At 34.3% G+C, this 20,718-nt stretch overlaps 1 protein-coding gene and 1 non-coding gene across 2 annotated transcripts in view; one reads left to right on the plus strand and one right to left on the minus strand.

The window, feature by feature from the left end:
- The window catches only part of STT3B (STT3 oligosaccharyltransferase complex catalytic subunit B), a 99,095-nt gene that overhangs the window by 70,394 nt on the left and 7,983 nt on the right, over nt 1-20,718 (plus strand). Inside the window, exons 6-13 of the mRNA XM_032408849.1 lie at nt 8,414-8,512; nt 10,085-10,231; nt 11,152-11,200; nt 12,584-12,738; nt 14,725-14,936; nt 16,625-16,812; nt 17,401-17,572; nt 18,439-18,612. Of these exons, the coding sequence (XP_032264740.1) occupies nt 8,414-8,512; nt 10,085-10,231; nt 11,152-11,200; nt 12,584-12,738; nt 14,725-14,936; nt 16,625-16,812; nt 17,401-17,572; nt 18,439-18,612 (1,196 nt within the window). The remainder of the gene's footprint in view (nt 1-8,413; nt 8,513-10,084; nt 10,232-11,151; nt 11,201-12,583; nt 12,739-14,724; nt 14,937-16,624; nt 16,813-17,400; nt 17,573-18,438; nt 18,613-20,718) is intronic.
- Nucleotides 15,777-15,875, minus strand: LOC116635368. Its single transcript, XR_004300150.1, has one exon. It is a non-coding gene; the product is annotated as a U6 spliceosomal RNA (small nuclear RNA).

Consider the following 20,718-nt stretch of genomic DNA (forward strand, 5'->3'; position numbering starts at 1 on the left):
TTGAGAAAGTCAAATATTACTACAAGGCTTATAAGCAAAATCAGCAGGTCTTTTTTTCCATTTCCTTGATTGGCTCGCTCCCTAAATTCTTATGTGAGACAGCCACTTTCAGTTCTTCAGTGGTTTCTTTTGCTTTTTACCACTAATAAGCTTCTAAAGGGTTCCTGTCATCAGTTCCAACGTGTGGGGGTGGTTTTCCCACACCATCAAACAGTTCTCTGACACCAGCAGAGTGTCCTACCACTCAACTCATTTCTGATACCATCTATCCTTAGGTAGCATCAGATGCCACAGGTTAAGGGTTCAGTCCCACAAGACTAGCCTCTGCTTTATATGCCAGTCACAAGTCCAGGTTTGTTACCTGTGCTTCTGACCATATGGCTGTGAGTCAGAGGTTCCCATGATCCCCTCCTTGGTTTGACTAATTTGCTGGAGTAATTATAAGATTACAAGTATATTATAAAAGGATGTAATTCAGGAACAGCCAGATGGAAGAGATGCATTGGGCCAGGTATGGGGAAGGAGCATGGAACTTCCATGCTCTCGCTTCCATGCTCTTGCCAGGCACTCCACTTTCCCCAAATTCCACTTATTCAACCTGAAGCTCTTGGAACCCTGTCCTTTTGAGGTTTTATGGAGGTTCATTACAGTCATGATTGATTAAACCATTGGCCATTGGTGATTGAATTCAATCTTTAACCTCTCACCCATCCCTGGAGGTCAGGGGGGTGGGATTGATATTCCAACCCACTAATCATGCAGTTCCCTTTGGCAGCCAGCCTTTATCCTTATGTGAGATGCAAAAGTCACCTCAGAAACATAATAAAAGACACCTTAATCATTCTCATCACTTAGGAAATTCCAACGGTTTTAGGAGCTCTGTGCCAGGAACAGTGGATGAAGACCAAATATATATTTCTTCTTATAAAACATAGTAGCACAACTTGAAACTCCTGTTTCTTGATTTTTATTTTCCAGTATCTACCCTTTTAAGATTTAGCTACCATCATTAATTTCTACTTAGACACAAATACACTTTCCTATCTCTGCTCCTAAATGCATTCTTGTTAAAAATAAAATCTGATATCTGCTTAAATAGGGAAGACTACCAGTTTTATTTTTTGAAATATATAGAATTATTTGTTTTGGTAATGTCCCTTGAAAAACACTATGACAGGCTTTAATTTTGTTGGCTTAAGATCAGAAACAGCTCCCATTCGTTCACATGAAGTTTAACAGGTAAAGTATTTATGACACTGACTCTTTATTATCTGTACTAGTACTTATCTTTATTAACATATTCCATTCTAAGGCCTTAGGAGTATTGTCAATCAAAGACTATAGGGCAATAGCGTACTGAGGTAGATGCATGGGGTAATTGATGGAATAGAAGAGAAGTGTCATTCCTGGTCTTGCACATAACTTCTATTGTCTTACAGGGTAATTTTCCCAAGAAATTAGAGTTACCTGCATTTTACATTTAAATAAATGAAAACTCAGAGAAGAAAAAAATTACACCTAGACATAGAATAATTTTTTCTAAAATGACATCTCTAAATCAGCTGAGAATTCAAAAAACAACATAAGAATTATGTTTCTTATACAGAAATACAATTTTTTTAATTGCCAGTAACAATTGATGGGCTAGAAATGCTAAATATCAAAGTGGTGCCTTTCCCTTTTGTGCTGATACACAGTTATAGGTAATAGAACATCTTTAAAACCTACTCTAAATAGTAACTTTTATTATAAAATCTTTTTTTTTTTTTTTTAAAGATTTTATTTATTTATTTGAGAGAGAGAGAAAGCACATGAGAGGGGGGAGGGTAAGAGGGAGAAGCAGACTCTCTGCTGAGCAGGGAGCCCGATGCGGGACTTGATCCAGGGACTCCAGGATCATGACCTGAGCCGAAAGCAGTCGCTTAACCAACTGAGCCACCCAGGCGCCCCAGTAACTTTTATTATAAAATAACTCCTAAAAGCGATTCCGTATGTAAATAAACTACAATCATTTTGATAGTTTTGATCTGGGATATTGAAAGTAATAAAGTATAAAAGTTTTATATTTGTGGCAGATAAATTTTTACCACAATGAAAGATTACATTTATAGGTTATAACCTATGAATAGATTTTTATAAGGAATGAATATGTCCATATAACACTAAAGCATGATTTTCCCATGCTACCTAGAATGTTCAGTTTGTCAGTGAATGTTTTATCTTGAGTTAATTGGTTTGCCTTTCTTCTTTATTGTACCTTCAAGGGAACATGAGCCAAGAGCAGACAGACAAACAGGGACTACCATAATTGCCTAAATTTAGCAATTTGTCCCCCCCCCCAATTTTTGTATGAAGTTTTCATTTTAAAGTTCTGTTGCAGTATGAGTTCAATAAAGTGAATTTTCCAGATGACTGTCCTGTAGTAAGCATTGAAACTAATTATTGGAGGAAAGGGATGGGGAAATTTTCCTTAGCCTAGATTATAATACTTAAGGATTCCTTTTACAGCTTTTTCAGTGGGTACTTTAAAGGTTATTTAGAGGGAAATTTTATATCTAGGTGTGCACTTGAAGATGCTGTTGCTTCTGCTATCTGTATTGTTAATATTATTTAGTTTGCAAAGGATTAGTCTTCTACTGTTGTCTTATTTTAAGACCCAGGATATATAGAACAAGAGTCTTACCTATGATTTAGCAGTAATCATTAGCTTAATCAAAAAGGTTTCTTCAGTGAATAGAAACAACGAATGTTCATGTTCTACAAACTAAACAGAAGCAGTGAATCATTTTATACTCTCATCTAGAAGAATAGATCTGAGATTTCCTTTAAGGATCTGTTCTTACTGAGAATCTTGTTTCATAGTCCAGAAGACTTGCTTTTGTGTAGTATAAATTAACAGATTCTTGGTGGTATTATTTAAATGAATTTAGAAACCTAGTTAGCAATAGTAGTTGACATTAAGAGATACATTAAGAAGAACCTAAACAAATTTAGTTTTTTAGTGATAACGTGATTTGTGACTCTGCATGGTTTAAATTCTTCGTTTTGTTTGTTTTACTTAGTTTATGAGTGAATTAAGGTTGCTGATATTTGTCTGTTACTGCTTCTTTGCATATTAAGTTTAGTAACTAATCTTAGCTCTAAAGGAGTTAATTATTTAAGGGTCCTGGCATCGAGCCCTGAGTCGGGCTCCCTGCTCAGTGGGGAGCCTGCTTCTCCCTCTTCCTCTCCCTCTCCCTCTGTCTCCCAGCTCGTGCTCTCGCTCACTCTCACTATCTCAAATAAATAAATAAAATCTTAAAAAAAAAAACAAAACCCCACAAAGTTCATTCTCTACATAGTGGTGGGCAGTGTTTTTGGAAAAGAAAAATTATTTTCTTTATATATGTTTGTTAATCATTAAGAAGAAGAATTCATATTTTTATGTGGGTTTTTTTTTTTGTTTTAAGCTTTAATTCATACGAGTTTCTTACCATTCTTCATCCTGCTTATTTACCTAGGATTCGCAGTAACCAAGTAGTAGAGTATCTTTATGAAAAGGCTTCAGCAGTCTTACAGTCCTTTAATCATATTTGTTAATAATAAAGCAAAATTGGTTGGATTTTCAAATATTTCCCCACGGTGTTTCTTTTGGTTAATACTGTTTTGGTTGAGAGAGAAGAAGAATGGCAAAGGAATATTTTGTTAGCCCTTTCCATTAAATATCAACCAGGAGATGAAGGAACTCAGAAATGCTACGGTGATTTAATGGTGGATCCTAGTTTTGTTTTGTTTTGTTTTGTTTTTATTATGTTAATCACCATACTAATCATTAGTTTTTGATGTAGTGTTCCGTGATTCACTGTTTGCGTATAACACCCAGTTCTCCATTCAGTACGCGCCCTCTTTAATACCCATCACCAGGCTAACCCATCCCCCCATCCCCCTCCCCTCTAGAACCCTCAGTTTGTTTCTCAGAGTCCATAGTCTCTCATGGTTCATCTCCCCCTCCGATTTCCTCCCCTTCATTTTTCCCTTCCTGCTATCTTCTTTTTTTTTTTAAACATATAATGTATTATTTGTTTCAGAGGTACAGGTCTGTGATTCAACAGTCTTAACAATTCACAGCGCTCACCATAGCACATACCCTCCCCGATGTCTGTCACCCAGCCACCCCATCCCTCCCACCCCCCACCATTCGAGCAATGGTGGATCCTAGTTAATGGAAATTTATTATTCACAAAACCTTTTCCAACTTTAAGTAAAAGGAAGTACAACAGTATCTTATAAGTATAGAGTACCATCAACATAAGTCTTTGCTTTGTCAGGGAGAAGGTACTTAAAGGTTATTTTGGGGAACAACAGGAGCTTCTTGACAACTTAAAATTTTAATGGAGCTTGAATCAGAAGTTTCTGTATCTTTTATTTTATAGAACAACTCATTTGTGTGCCTTAAGTCAAGGACGGCAGTTTTCTGTTTCATTTTGGCCCTACCCCATACATACCCTTGGATAAAAAATAAATAAGGTATTTTAACAGTGAAAGATGTTTAGGCTCTGTTTAGAAATTAGTATTTGACCCAAGTCAAAGAGATTTTCTTTGGCTGGAAATAATCAAACAGAATAGTATACCTTGTAAATATCTAATGGCAATTTTTTCTGGAATTCTTTGAGTACATTGAGAATATCATGTGCAGTAGTGAATGCCAGTAACTGTGCTTCCACAGGATGGCAGTGTGGTAACATTTTCATGATGTAATAAATGATTTACAACATTTTTGCATTGTGCATTTTCTTAGAGTTCACTACTTTGATGGAAATCTTTGTTCTTCTGGTTTAAAGGGTAAAAGAAGTAGGTTAACATGGATGGATAAAAAGTTGTGCTAGATATGGATAGTAAGTAATTTGGTCAAGTTTCCTTAGAGAGTTCATAGGAAGAATTAGTGGGGAATGATTGCTCTCTGTGGGTTTGTGTTGTTGAGGTCTTCTGAGAACATTAGAGAATGGCAGAGATGGTTTCCACTGCCTCTTCAGTGCTGATGTCAAGAAGAGATCTCTCCCTCCTTGAGTTTTTGTAGAGTCAGGCTTTTTCACCGATGTGACATGTACTTGCTTCATTGTATTGTAGTTTTGTACATCTCTGATTTTCCCAATTAGATGTCTAACTCTTAGAGGATGGAATTGATCTTAATAGCTTTTTTGTATTCTTAGAATGCCTTGACCATAATGGCATAATATTTGAATGAATTAATTAGGTAATTTTTAAACACACTGTTAGATGCTATTGTACAAAGCCTGGAGGAAAACGTTTTCACTTTATAGTGAAGATTTTGTTTATTTTTAAGAATTGAGAGTCACTTCACTATTTCTTTCCACCCAAGTATATCTAATTCTTATTTTCTGTGTTTTAAAACCTAGCTTTGTAAATGGAATTTAAATTGAGATACAGAAATGCATATTTAATTTTACAGAGTCAAGGAGAAGGACAATATTAAGTAAGATGAGTTTGTGATATTTTTTATTATCTGGCAAGCAATCCTGACTTTTTTTAACAGAAATATTTGTCTGTGTAGTAAAAAGTGCTGTGAGGAGGAACATACATCCCCCTGTGTAAACATCACAGGATCAGTGATCCAAAAAATAGAAAATTAGGGAAAACATGAATCCAGTTCTCTTAGAAGAAAATGGTGACTTTGGATTATTACATATATCATTTACCAGCTTTGTATCATTGGTGCATATCTAATATGGATAAGGGCATTCAAAGGTAAAATATTGTTGAACTTACCCCTTTTTATTAATTCATTTTTTTTATATTAACCTATGTTTACAAAGTAATACAAATTAAAGTCCCACCTGGTCTTTTATGTTTTCTGAGATTGAGGTTCTTTTTCTTGAACAACTCTCCATCACTCTTATTAAATAACTTGAATTCTAGTGCATCTGTTTCTATATGAAGAGTTTTTTCTTTACCAATGCCAGTGTCTCTGTGGGGTTGCATAAAACCACCGAATTGAGAATATTATGAGGTTTATTCTTCTTTTTGAATAAGTCTGGAAATGAACTTGAGCAGATCCCTGAGAGGAAACTTCGATAGTTCCCAAGCAAGTGGTTGCTTAAGTTTTTACATTGCCAAGCATATAATAGTCCAGTCTGAAAAGAGAGAATATGAATATGTTTATGTGTGCTCACCATACATTTTAGTGATTATTTCTCGAAAATGTGACTTAAAGAAGTAAATGGGCTAGAGACTTTCTACTTTTTTTTTTCTAAAACACAAAACATATTGCCTTTGCAATTAGAACAAACTAGTAACTCATAGAGACAAATGAAGATTTGTGTTTACCTTGCACTAGGATGGGGGGAATGGGGAGCAGCTGCTTAATGAGTGTGGGGTTTTCTTTTGGGGTGATGAAAACATTTTGGGACTAGAGAGCGGTGGTATTTGCATAACATTGTGAATGTACTAAATACTTCTAAAATGTTCACTTTTAAATGATTATACATAAATATCTCAAGTTTTTTTAAAAAGGCTTTATTTTTTATTCATCATGTGCCATTTATCATATTTAATACAAATTTTGTGACAGTATTATAACATTCAGTGTTCATTAGTGTTTATAAGAAAGAGAAATCTAGCCTAAGAGGTGATGATGCTGTTTGGACATAAGTAGACTTAACTCTAAATAAAATACATAAATGACATAAGGTTTTCCCAGACCTGGCCTTTTTAGTGTGCCTTTGTGTGTTCAGTATTTGTCTAGGGCTTGATTTCTCGGCAGTAGGTGTCTAGTAAGGCCTGTTGGTCATAGAATCTTAGGTTATTATTGTAAGGGTGGGGGTCGATCTACAAATCTTTTTGTCCAAACCCTCATTCTGTAGTGAGAAAACTGAAATTTTTTAAGTAGGTGTTCAAGATCAAGATCACTTGTTTCCGTTTTTTTCTGTTTCTGCCTCAGTGACTCTTTGCCAGTGCGTTTACACAACACTGATAGAAACATGCTGGTACTAGAAATCCCATTAACCAAATTGATTGACAGTTTAAGTCACATAATAAAAGACTTAACTTTTATGCATTTGTGTTCAAGTACCTCACTGAGGATAATTCCATTCCATAATTAATATTCCTGGAATGTGCATTATTAGGTGGACTACTTTTGTAGTCTCCTCTAGACAACCAGTTCTCCATTATCTTGAGCATATTGGAAACTGTTCACATACACTGGTCCTCCCTATTAAATTTACTTGAGCTTCTTAGCCCTTTTCGTAACACTGTAGTCATCTCTTACCATACAGCTTGGGAGACAACTTAACATTTGAACCATTAGCCCATGGTTTACCTTCCATAGATGGGTTTCTTTTGAAAGCAAATAAACATTCTTTCTCAGCTGAGTTGGGGGAAAGAGAAGTGTATGCTGAATGCTGTGCTACATACAGTGTAGAATATGGATAGATAAACTATAACAGTTCTCTTCCTAAATACACCGCAGTCTTTTTCCTAATAGAGTAGTTTATTTGCCAACAACTATGGACTGTGTTTCATAAAATAATGTGAATAAGCTTTTATTATAAATGGAATAAGTTTCATATTAACTTATTTGAGATGGGTTTTATCTTCATTTCTAAATAACTGCCAATTATAATGATTCCTAATTCTAACTTTCTCTGTAATGAACTTAATCAAAATAGTGATCTGTGAACACCTAAATGCAAAACAAGTTATTACACAAATTCTAATCCCTCCCCCATGTCCCTACATTTATGTTTATATAAGCCAAGAATATTATAGTTCACTCAATGCCAAGAGCAAATAGTTTTCCTTTATTAGACCCTAGTAAATTCAGAAACTAGTCTGTTTTATGGCTTGACTTTTGTATACTTAGTCTTTTTCTTCTTTTATGACAGAAAACTTGGTGGACAGACATGGTGGGGGTTGTTTCTTACTGAGAGGTACTGTGCAAAGTGTCAGACTATAAAAAGGATGTGGAATACTTGAGAGTTTTTGAGACGATAGCAGCTATTTATATATGATGAGGATCGGTATTCTTTAGGTCATGCTTCAGAGTAATGCCAGTAGGAATAGTTTTTAATTATTTATAAATATATAAATAATTATATATTTCATGTCAATTATTATTGATAGATTGAACTTGATTCCATTTTAGGAAAAGGAAAGCAGCACCAGTCTTCTAAACTGTTCTAAGTGATATTTTACAAAATAAAGTACTTTAAAGATTGGTAGAAAGAATTTTCATGATTTATAATATGCGATTAACCAGCAAATATATATCAAATAGAGCAGTCATTTCAAGATTCTATTCTTAAAATAAGGTTAGTTAAAACTTTGCTAAAAATGTGAGCTATTGTGTACATTTATGTTTGAAGTACTTAATGGTAGTAGTAAATTATCCTTGTTTCCTATTTTGTCTTTATAGCATATAGCACTTTCTACATTGTGGGTTTAATATTATCCATGCAGATACCCTTTGTGGGATTCCAGCCAATCAGGACAAGTGAACACATGGCAGCTGCTGGTATGAAAAAATATGTATTTTCCTTTTTCTAAAGAATATATGAATGTATTACCAGCCAGTCTTCAAGGGAATTAAGTTTTTTTTTTCATTTTCTTTTTAATTTTCATCATACGGTTCTAAAACATTGCCACTATAAAATATGAAGTCATAGAGTTTTATGGAGACTTTCTGATACTGTGTTCCCAAATGTGCCTATTTTCCCAGCACTGTTGTTTTGAAAAGGGAAAATATTCCTTTTTGCACAATCCATGTTATTTGCAAATACTAAATAACATATGCTTGGTTTAAACAAATATTAAACAGTGTATCTACACTGAGTGTACTGCATTTCAGCAAATTTAGATGGAACATTTTATTTTTATGTCCCTTACATCTCCCTAAAATATTTTATCTACTAACTGAAATTAATGACTTTTATATTGATTATGAAGTAATATCATTCCTTTCCATATGAGCAGACTACTTTGCCATTATTAATCTAGGTCACAATTAACAAGATAATGGGAGACCTTTGAATAAAACTTTAACAGAGATTCTTAACACAAGGTCCATGACACCCACAGACTTCCTGTGGGTAGTTATTTGCAACATTTTATAAATTATCAGTATATTTAATATCTGATATGATATTCCATAGCTTTTATGAGATTCTAAGTTAGAATCTTGAACTCCAGCCCCAAAAAAGTTAAGAACCCACACCTTACTGTTACATAGCACTTTATGAATACTTTTACTTACATTTCTAATTTGATATTATAAAATTACCGGGTAATTTTATATGTAAGAAATGTATATCCAGTTTTGAGTATATAATCCTTTATAGCAATGTGTGTAAAGATACACAATCACCTGACTTTTTCTGTTTTATGGGTTATTATATTTCCTAAAATCTAAATCTATGATTATACTTAACTTTTAATCATTCTAAAATGGTTAAAATTCTAAAATTCTGAAAAATAAATTTTTTAAAAGAAAAATCAATATGCCATATGGGTTTAGGATTCTCTCATGTCTTTTAGTTTTACACCTAGTGCTTTTGTATTATGTTTTGTATATTTTAACAATTAAATACTTTTTGCTCTTACTGCTCTAATTTTATCTTAGCACTCACCCTTATATTCAGTAATTTAGAATCTTATATAAGTGTGTAACTAAGGTCACATCCTATCACTCAATCATAAAGAGTAACTATCAGGATTCTCCTGGTCCAAGTCATTTGTATCCTTCAGTAAATCTAAGGACTCTTTTTGTAATGACAATTCTATTTTTTTTACCCCTAGAAAACCTGTTACTAAAATATGGGACAAGGGAGGAATTTAATGGATTAATAGGCTCTAGTTATGGAAATGAGATTTTTCGTATCTGGTCCATATATAGGGATTCTGATCATTTTTAAAAATGTAAAACAATTTTTTAAGTGTTTTTGACAAAGGAAATGTTGGTTAGATGAAATGACTAGGCTTTGATATGTATGATACAGGGTATTTTTAAGAAGCTCTTCAAATTAACCTTTTTAAGTATCTTTGGAAAAGTGCTTTGTTGATTATTTATATCACCCTTTTCTTTAATTAGGTGTCTTTGCATTGCTGCAAGCTTACGCTTTCTTGCAGTATCTGAGAGACCGATTAACAAAACAAGAGTTCCAGACCCTTTTCTTTTTGGGTGTATCACTAGCTGCAGGTGCTGTGTTCCTTAGTGTCATCTATTTGACTTATACAGGTAGGTGTCATCACCTGTAGACTGTGAATCTTGTCTTTAGATTATTCAAAAAGGTAATTATTTTACAAATTTTGTACATTTTCTATTTATCCTGGTTAGGTTAAATACTGTGGTGGTAGTCTTTACGAACAATATGAAAATAATAGTCAAAGGTTCTAAAATCTGAATAGCACTACAAATTGTAATTTTTTTTTTTAAACTGTATCTTAACTTTAATGCTTCAGTCCCAGATAAATACACTTTCAAGCATCCTTCTCTTGATAGATAAATAGCCCCAAAGTACTTAAATTCAGAGTTTCCAGTGTTACCTACTGTAAGCTTGCCGTTACTCTGTGTGCATACACTCTTTCTCTTTCCAACTTTTAAACACTCAACCAAATCAGTTTCCATCTGTGTCTAGATTCCAAGTGACTTTCTAATCCTGAACTTCAATAGTCCCTAGAAACAAATCAGATTCTCTCTAAAGGCATTCCATCTGTCAAATTAATGTACTTGCCTAGCTCAAAATCAAGAAGGATTAATTGACAAGAGTGAAGGCAAGAATGTTTAAAATCATCTTTGCACTTTATCTAAATTTGGATTAGATAATTTAGACATCTTCCCCCTTTTTAAATTATCAAATGCTATCTTAATGTCTTAGCTTTATTTTACTAGTCAACTAGAAGTTTAAAGGAGAATGGGAAAACTTTCTATAATTTTATCTATCAACTTGTATTTCTCTGGAAATGTGATCTCCATGGATATTTGTTTTTATATAATTACTACCCTTATTTTATCTGACTGCCAGCTATATGAAATATGTTGTCACCTACAAAAGAAAACTGAACTTCTTTTAGTATTAATTTACATTAGTCCGTAACAATCAGTTAACATAAACAATAAAAAGGCAGATTGATTTCCTCTACATTTTTCCTTCCAAGGTTACATTGCACCATGGAGTGGCAGGTTTTACTCATTGTGGGACACGGGGTAAGTGCAGATAAGTTATTTGCCCTAATATTATTTTAAAATACCTTTTTCCTCTGTTGCTGTATTTCAGTATCTCTGTCAGTACTTGGGCAACATTTCTGACATACCTAGCATATGCTAGTTTAATAAATTTTGAATCATCCCTTGGAATTTATCTTTGTTTAAAACTCCTGTTTCTTAGAATGCACCTTTAGTATGATATATATAAGTCATACATTTCTGTTCTACATGTTCAACTCCTTATTTTAGTTTTGTTTGTCAAAACATTGCAGGTAACATTTGTGCCCTTTTAATAATTGATTTTTGCTTTTAACCATTCAGTTTCCATCTTAAGTAATACTTAATTTTTAATTCTTAAGGTGCTATGTTATAAACCCATATGCTGTAGTTATGAGGAAAAAATTTAACTTTTTCCCTAATAACACATTAAGTTCTTGATATTTTTAATCTATCAAATACACTAGAGGATATTTTTGCATTTTTAAAGAGTGCTATTATAAAATGAATTAATAAAAAATTTTGGTTTTAAATTAGTCAACCAGTTCAGTAAAACTTTTTGTGTCTAAAATGTTTTCCTAAGGATAAGAATATAATCTGTTGATGATAGTTTATCTCTCTTCCCACTCTTTGTCTTCTTTATTACTCCCTATGTGGCCCAGTAAACCTGCCAATAAACAACTTCTTGATTGGGCCTGCTTGATACAATACCAAAAGGGCTCATGCCCAGGTCTAATTAAAGGCATAAGTAAATTATGTATAAATGACAAGCTAACATTTAGACACCTATTTCAAGAGATCAGCCTGTGGATCACGAAAAAGTTTGAGGGAGAACCCTGGTTGTAGACAGTTATTCTGATGAGGTTAAATTACTAGGTCAAATTTTTATAAGTCATTCTTATTTAATTGACTATTTTGGAATCTCAGGGCATTTCAGGAGCAATTTGTCCTGTCCTTTCAGTTTCCCTCCCCTGCCTTTGTGCCATCTTGTTAAGAAAGGTATTGTGGCAATATGGTATTTTACAGGATAAGGTATTTCTGCTAGTAATAAGTCTAAAAGATGTGAAACTTGTTGATAACAAACATAGGAGCTAAGCAAAACTGCAGAAAATTTGTATTTGAACAAAGATTTTTGTATTGAAAGTCAGAGCCAACACTTTTATAACTGGCTTTAGATAAGTCTTCCAATTTTAGGAGTGGCATATTGGTTTTTAGTTTACCAGTGTAGACCAGATTTATTTCCATTTGTAGGTTACATTGGAATATACTTTCAAGCAAGAAGGGATGGGGGATAGGAACCATATTTATAGTCAAAGGAAATTTCTTCATCTAAAAGAAACTCCTGTTTTATTTAATTTTAAACAATATTAACTTTTTAAATGCCAGGTATGCAAAAATACACATTCCAATTATTGCATCAGTGTCTGAACATCAACCTACGACTTGGGTATCTTTCTTCTTTGATCTACATATTCTTGTGTGTACCTTCCCAGCAGGCCTATGGTTCTGCATTAAAAATATCAACGATGAAAGAGTATTTGGTAAGAGATTTTTAATAAATACTTTGATTTGGAACAATTATTTATTTTCTTTACTGAGGTTATCACTTTAAAGTTTTATTTTTCTTTGCTTGAGTCTATGCATATTCAAGATAAATTTCCTCTCTCATTTTGCGTGTTTAGTGAAGAAAAATTCAGTTAATTTGCATTATATTTACTCATATTAAAATGTTTTAAATTAATTTAGAACAGTTATATAAAATTTTCATTCAATTGAGTATGTTTTCTGAGAGATGAATGTTACTATAGTCTGTGGCTGAGAATTGGAAATTATAACTTTGTTGACAATATAGTCTATTTTCTGAATTAGATCTGGTTAAGTAGGAAGAAGTTCACAGCCTCATCCATTGTCCATATTTCAGTGTAAAGTCATTTTGTAATGGAGTAGGAATCACCTTTAAGTTAACATCCTCTTCACTGATAGATTTGTGTTTATTTCAAACTAACAAGGTGGTATTTTCAAACTATTTTAAAGCCAAGTGTTTAAGATTTGACATTCAAGATATAAGTAGACAAAATAAGCAGATACTAAAGACCTTTACTTGATTAAGTCATCACAAGAAGTATGTGTTAAAACCTGAAACTTTAAAAAAGATTTGTAACATGCACACTTGAACTTCTGCAAGTATGATGTATGAACCATGAGTGACACTCAAGTTACTATTCTAGAGTAAAGTCGGGAGAGAAAAATAGCACCTGCATGAGTTATAACCGAGGATAACATTCATTTTTGTCCTGTTTATATAGATTAGTGACTTTGGATAAGGTCTTGTTAATATTCTTTCATTCAGAAGAATGATAGAATTAGCTTAAACATTTTGCCCACCTCATTAGTCAGCACTCCCAATCCCAGGTATATACCCAAGAGAAATAAGTGTGTATGTCCAACAAAGGACATGTTTAAGAATGTACATAGCAAATTTATCCATAATAGCCCCTAATTAGAAACCTTCCAAAGGTTATCAGCAGTAGAACAGACAAATAAATTCTGATGTATTTGTACAATGTAATGTAACACAGCATTTAATAAAAGAATAGCATGGGTAAATAAAAGAAGCCAGTACAAAAGAGAACATTTTTATATAATTTCATTTTAAGAAGTTCAAGAATAAAGAAAACCGAATTAATGCTTTAGAAGTTCAAATAATAGTGATTACCTTTTTTGATAGAGAGGAGGGAGGGCAGCTATTAACTGGGAAGAAGCATGAGGGTTCCTTCTGAGGGAGATATACAAATATTCTATATTTTGATATGGGTAGTAATTACATAGGTGTGCACATATGTAAAAATTCATTGAGCTGTACACTTAAGAATATGATATAATAAATCTGTGGTCAGAAAAAAATTTAGTTGCAAAAGAGCTCTGATGACCACTGACTTTCGAAAGTCATAGAGCCTTTAGCCAGAATTGGTGGAGCCTTTCCCTTGGTTAGCACATTATCTAGAAGGCTTTGACTGTTAAAAATTACTTTCAAAAATTTAAGTCTCTTGGCAGTAACTTTACAGGTTCCTCCTTTGGTTAATAAATTATATTCTTTTCATCCCATTCCTACTTTAAAGCAGGCTTTATGCCAGATATTTGCATTGGCTTTTCATAGACTGTTTGATTCTGTAAACTTACTGTGCCTAATAATACAATTCACCAAGTATGTTTTTGTCTATTAGCTATGGATTTTCTAATGTGTGATGCTATTGACAAGTACTAAATTGTCATCTTTCCCATGATAATTAAATGTGAATCATGATATACTAACCTAAAACTGTTGATATGTAGTGTTCAGTCAACTGCCTTATAATTTCTAAATATGACTATTAAATCAGTTGGTCTGTATTATCAATTTAAAAACAATTAGCTCTTTATGGATGTGTGTCTCTTTTTTAGCTTTGGTTTATAATGTAGTATTAAATACTGAATTCAGTTTTCTGTGGACATTTTCTGAAGTGTTACAAGCGAACTTGTCTTTGCAGTTGCTCTGTATGCAATCAGTGCTGTCTATTTTGCTGGAGTGATGGTGCGGCTGATGTTGACTCTGACTCCGGTCGTCTGTATGCTGTCTGCAATTGCCTTCTCGAATGTTTTTGAGCACTATTTGGGGGATGACATGAAAAGGGAAAACCCACCTGTGGAAGACAGCAGTGATGAGGATGATAAAAGAAACCCAGGAAATTTGTATGATAAGGTGGGCATCTAAGGCCTTTAAAAATTTTATGTGCTTTATTTTTCTACCATGGTAAGAACTATACATATTAAGAAAAATGATTAAACAAGGAGTTAGACAACCTGTGACATTTCTAGTTGGTCTCTACTATTTGCCTCAACATTTGGGCCCTGTTTGGTCTTTTGGTCTTTTAGCTTAGAATAAGAAAATACAGTGTAATCAGAGAAGAAATTCTCTTTTTTTGTTGGTCAGGTTTTATCTGAAACCCCTCCACTTTTGAGAGTTAAAAACCTCGTGCTCTACTTAATTACACAAAATTTAGCACACTCTAAACCCTTCTGAAACGATGTGTACAAGCATTAATCCTTTAGGTCTGTATTTTAAACTTTTTAAATATTTGGTTGATTGAAAAGTAAAGGGAATAAAGTGCGTTTAAAGAAAAAAAAAAGCTTCTTGCGCACCTGAGTGACTCAGCTGATTAAGTGTCTGACTCTTGATTTTGGCTTAGGTCATGAGATTGAGCCCTCCATCAGTCTCCACACTAGGCATGAAGCCTGCTTAAGATTCTCTCTCCCTCTAGCCCCCACCCCACCCCCCCCCCCCCCCCCCCCCAGCTGGGAGGAGGGTGTATACTCCCCCCCTTCTTTCCTTCTTAAAAAAAAAAAAAAAAAGCCTCTAGTTTGTTAGTAACAGGTGGCTGTCTGGTATAATGTAATTTACTTTTACCCTCTCACATAACACAGCAGGATTATATTTGGTGCTGGTATAGAAAAGACTTGTAAGAGCACTTGTCTTGGATGACCTTTTTTTTATCCCATGTTATTTATTTTCATGAGCAGGGCAAAAAAGAACCTTTTATGAAAAAATACGGAATGTTTCTGAATTTGCGTGTCATCCTTGTGCAGGGGCCATGTTAAACTTCACTATTTGAATATTCACTAGGTTTTTAAATACCAATAAGCAATGAGACTTCCCATTATAAGTATTAACTTTGAAGTTCTTCTTTTCCTTTTTATAGATCCAATAGAATTCATGCAGATTTGTGTTAATAAAGCACATTGTTGCTTTTGTGGTTGTTATGTTTTGTGGTTTTTTTAAAACTAGCCTTGCAATTTAGAACCTGTGACTCAGTTTTTGGTGGGATTTTCTTGTTGTTTTCAAAAATGTAATCTTAACAAGATTGTAATCTTAACAAAATAACAAACCTGTTATTTTGAGGCTTTGGTAATTAGAAGATTATGATAATGCAGGTTTTCCCTATACTAAAGTCCTGCAATCTGAATTATAGGTGGACATTGCCATTTTCAGGATAATAAATTCAGATTTTATAAGAAAAGGTTGCCAGAATGAGGCCAAATATTTAGAGATAACCAAAGTTATCTCCTTTGTCTTTGTTTTGTTTTCTCCCTTTGTATTTAAGTAAAACATAAGGGCACCTGGGTTCAAAAGTTTCATACTAGAAGTATTTTGCTTTGTGATCAGCTCCTGAATTGGGTATAGTCCCAGAAATCCTTCTCATTCACATTTGACTTTAAAATCTACCTTGATAACTTTTAGAAAACATACCACCCACACAAGAATACCTGATGGTTATACATTTTCCTTCTCAAAGAATTAAATTGATTTAACATTCTCCCAACATTTTCCCTGAATGTCTTAATGACACAAGTGAAATAATTGATTTGTTTAACCAATTTTTCTATTTTCAGGCAGGTAAAGTGAGGAAACATGTAACTGAACAGGAAAAAACTGAAGAAGGATTAGGTCCTAATATAAAAAGTATTGTCACCATGTTGATGCTGATGCTACTGATGATGTTTGCAGTCCACTGTACCTGGGTCACAAGCAACGCCTACTCCAGTCCAAGTGTGGTCCTGGCCTCTTACAATCATGATGGGTAAGAAAGTAACTTGGCGGGGCACCTGGGTGGCTCAGTCGGTTAAGTGTCTGCCTTCGACTCGGGTCATGATCCCGGTGTCCTGGGATGGAGCCTACCATCGCGTTGGGCTCCCTGCTCAGCAAGCAGGGAGTCTGCTTCTCCCTCTCCCTTTGCCCCTCCCCCTGCTTGTGCTCTCTCACTCTCTTCTCTCTCTCAAGTAAATAAAGTAAAATAAAAAGAAAGCAACTTGGCTATAAAAGGATTTTTTTACCTACCCTTTTTTTCTGTCTCAAAAGATAGAATTCAAAGATAGAATGATGTTTGTGAGGCTCTGCATTTGAATCCACCATGTTTTTCTTTTACCTCCCTACGGACACTTCCACCCCAGAACTACTAAACCAGAATCTGCTTTTTTTCAAGATGGCCAGGTGATTTGTGTGCATATTACAGTTTAAAAAGCACTAGTCTAGGTCTTCATGGATTTTTCCCCCCTGTTGTTGGGGCTTTTAAAATGTGAAATTACCTAATGGCTTAGCCCCTCAAGATTTTAAGTGACCCTCTTCACATTTAAGATCTTATTTAAAAGAATATTGTGATTCTTTTCAGCACCAGGAATATCTTAGATGATTTTAGAGAAGCTTACTTTTGGCTAAGGCAAAATACAGATGAACATGCCCGAGTGATGTCTTGGTGGGATTATGGCTATCAGATAGCTGGAATGGCTAACAGAACTACTTTGGTGGATAATAACACCTGGAATAACAGCCACATAGCACTGGTAAGCATTTGATAAACAAAAGATTAAAAACTACAAATCTTTATTTACTACTTAGCAATCAGGCTTCACTTTGTGTTTGAGTAGGGAAAATGTGGGTAAAAGTATTCTTTGCTTGCTGAATTCTCAAAATAATATTTCACACATTTATTCAATAAAGTGAATTCAAGGTATGCTAATATACTTTGTTTTTAAGAATGGTGTCTACTTATTTAAATATTCAGAATTGTAGGCTGATTTCTGGCATATCACATGATAAACTTAGCTCACTGGAGAATTAGGTAAAATCTGGAACTTTTAAGTATTATTTAACTTTTATTTTCCATTTTTAAAATTAAAATTATTTGCAAGTATATAAAGCCAAATGTACTGCATTTTTATGGGCATGTAAATTACGTTCACTCTATTAAATAAGTAATTTGCATAAATTAAGGTAATCACCTCTCTGTTCTTTAAAGATTTTAAATAGATAATGGATGTTAAGCAAATGAGTTCTATTTGTATTAGCATTGTAGCTAATCATCTGGTAGACAGAGAAGAAGAAAATATTTGCGTCAGCTAGATTGCTGGTCATCCCTGGCCTTGAGGTTATGAGAAATTGTATTTTTTTATATTAAAATATTAATTTCATGAAGCTTTAATTAATATTAGAACATGTATTCAGATGTTGACATTCCTGCTATAATTGGTTATAGTAAGTGAGGTGCTTATAGATCTTGGTAAATTTGTTGAATTCATAGCAGATCATCTCTTTAGAAAGAATTCCATGTAAATAAACTCTTGAGGTGCATCCTGTCCAATGTACATTCATTTTTATTTTTAGTGTACTATGGGACTAAGTACACACATTGTCATTTTTTATTCTATAGGTGGGAAAAGCTATGTCTTCAAATGAATCAGCAGCCTATAAAATCATGAGGAGTCTGGATGTAGATTATGTTTTGGTTATTTTTGGAGGAGTTATTGGCTATTCTGGTGATGACATCAACAAGTTTCTCTGGATGGTTAGGATAGCTGAAGGGGAACATCCAAAAGACATTCGGGTAAGAAACTAGATCATTCTACATGTGTGAGAGACAGCTGTCAGTGTCCAAGTAATTTTCTTATCTTGCTGATTGTATTGTATTTGTTTTTATCATCTTATCCCCTAAATTAGTCCCTTACTCTGACTTTACTTTTTTTTGAAATAGTAAAGCATTGAGCATTTTTCCAGGTTTAAAACTTTTGAAATTCATTGATACGACTGTTCTTCCCTATGAAACTGTCCCCTCTCAAGACTCTTGCTTTTTACTCCTTTATAGCCTCTCAGTTCTGCCCTTTCTTTCCATTTACATTGCTTCCACTGTGATACTAACCCTAATGATTATAAACCTGAAATGGGACAGTAACCTTGAGATTGCTCTCTTTGCCTTAATCTTGTTTCCTGTCCCTATCTAACATGACATTGATCATATCATTGTCCAACTTAAAAGCCTCAGTAGATTAATAGTCTTGAAATCAGAGAGATAGGAGTTAGAACTAAAACCCTGCCACTGTCAGCTTGGTGCTATGGGCAGCTTATTTTTGGCCAGGCAGCATTACATGTTTGAAGCACTAGGTCGCATTCTTGGTTCTGGTGTTATAATGGTGACTAAGGTAGCATAAGATTGTCACTAATGGGGAGGTCAGGAATAATTAATTTGTGGTGCTGTTATGAAAATTTGTAGGGATGTAGATGAAGCTCAGCCTAGGGGTTGGTATGAAATAATCTCTGTAATGAAACAATGGTATGAAATCCAAACTCCTTCACTTGGAATGTAAACCCCTTAATACTACTTTCCTTTCCTTTGCTGGCCTCTTGTCTATCAACTTTTTTCCATCCGTCAATCTACTCTAGCCTGTGAAATTTGCCTTGTGGTTTCTTTCTTTGACTTATGTGATACCTGTGTTTATATACTCTCCTCTTTCTTGGAATACTTTCCCTACCACAGATTGGAATTTCCACTCTCCAGAAGCCCTTCTCTGGTGCATCTGTGTGTTTATCATCAAATCACATGTAGTCTGTTTTGTTAATAGATTCTAAGGTATCTCTCCCTCTCAGTTGTGAGCTCATAGAGGATGGGCACCCAGCATTGTGGTTACATGATGAAGGGACAAAAGATGAGAGTAAGATTACCACTGATCCAGAATAAAAGAAACTTTTGGGAAAATGTATGTATGTGTGTCATGTGACAGGGATGAAGTAAAGCTCCCAACTTTCTGTTCAAATGTAAATGGTGTGATATTTTCCCTTAACTCTTATTTTAAAACACCACTTCATTGTATTAATCTTAATTTTTCCAGTATGTGATTTTCATTTATTTGCTTTAGCAGTGTTAAAATTGTGACATATGATAGATCCAGTTACCATGCTTTCAAACTGGGTATTTTTGAACTTTGAGAATAGATAATACATTCACATGGTTCAAAAAATAAAATATAGGGGCGCCTGGGTGGGTCAGTCAATTAAGTGTCCCTGTCTCAAAGTCCTGGGAGTCTGCTTCTCCCTCTCCCCCTACCCCCAACTCGTGCTCTGTCTCTCTCTCTCTATCTTAAATAAATAAATAAAATGTTATTTTTTTTTTAAGATTTTATTTATTTATTTGAGGGAGAGAGCACGAGTGGCAGGAGGAGTAGAGGAAGAGGGAAAAAGCAGGCTCCCTGCTGAGCAAGGAGCCTGACAATGCAGGGCTTAATCCCGGGACCCCAGGACCATGACCTGAACCACCCAGGCACCCCATAAAATCTTTAAAAATAAATAAAATATAAAGAGATATACAATAAAAATTTATCCCCTCCCCCAGGAAAAGGAAAAAAAAGTCCCATGTTTTATTTTCTTATGATTCTTATTCAAGCAGGTAACTAGTAGCGAAGTATACACTTTGTTTTTGCTTTCTTCACTTTGCAATATATCTTGGAGATCTTCCCATATTAGAATATGTGGAGAGCCTTCTTCATTCCTTTATTGCACATCTGCACCTAAAGGAATGGTATTATCCTCACCCACCACCATTCAAGGAGCCATCCTGAGGTCCCCTTCTCTGTCAGATTGCCTCTCCAAGTGGTTGCTCGGTAGTGTGTGTGCACCACGATTTATTTAACCTTTCCCTCTTGATGGATACTTAGGTTAT

The sequence above is a fragment of the Phoca vitulina genome, unplaced genomic scaffold (assembly GCF_004348235.1).
Source record: "Phoca vitulina isolate PV1807 unplaced genomic scaffold, GSC_HSeal_1.0 scaffold10, whole genome shotgun sequence".
Lineage (NCBI taxonomy): Eukaryota > Metazoa > Chordata > Mammalia > Carnivora > Phocidae > Phoca > Phoca vitulina.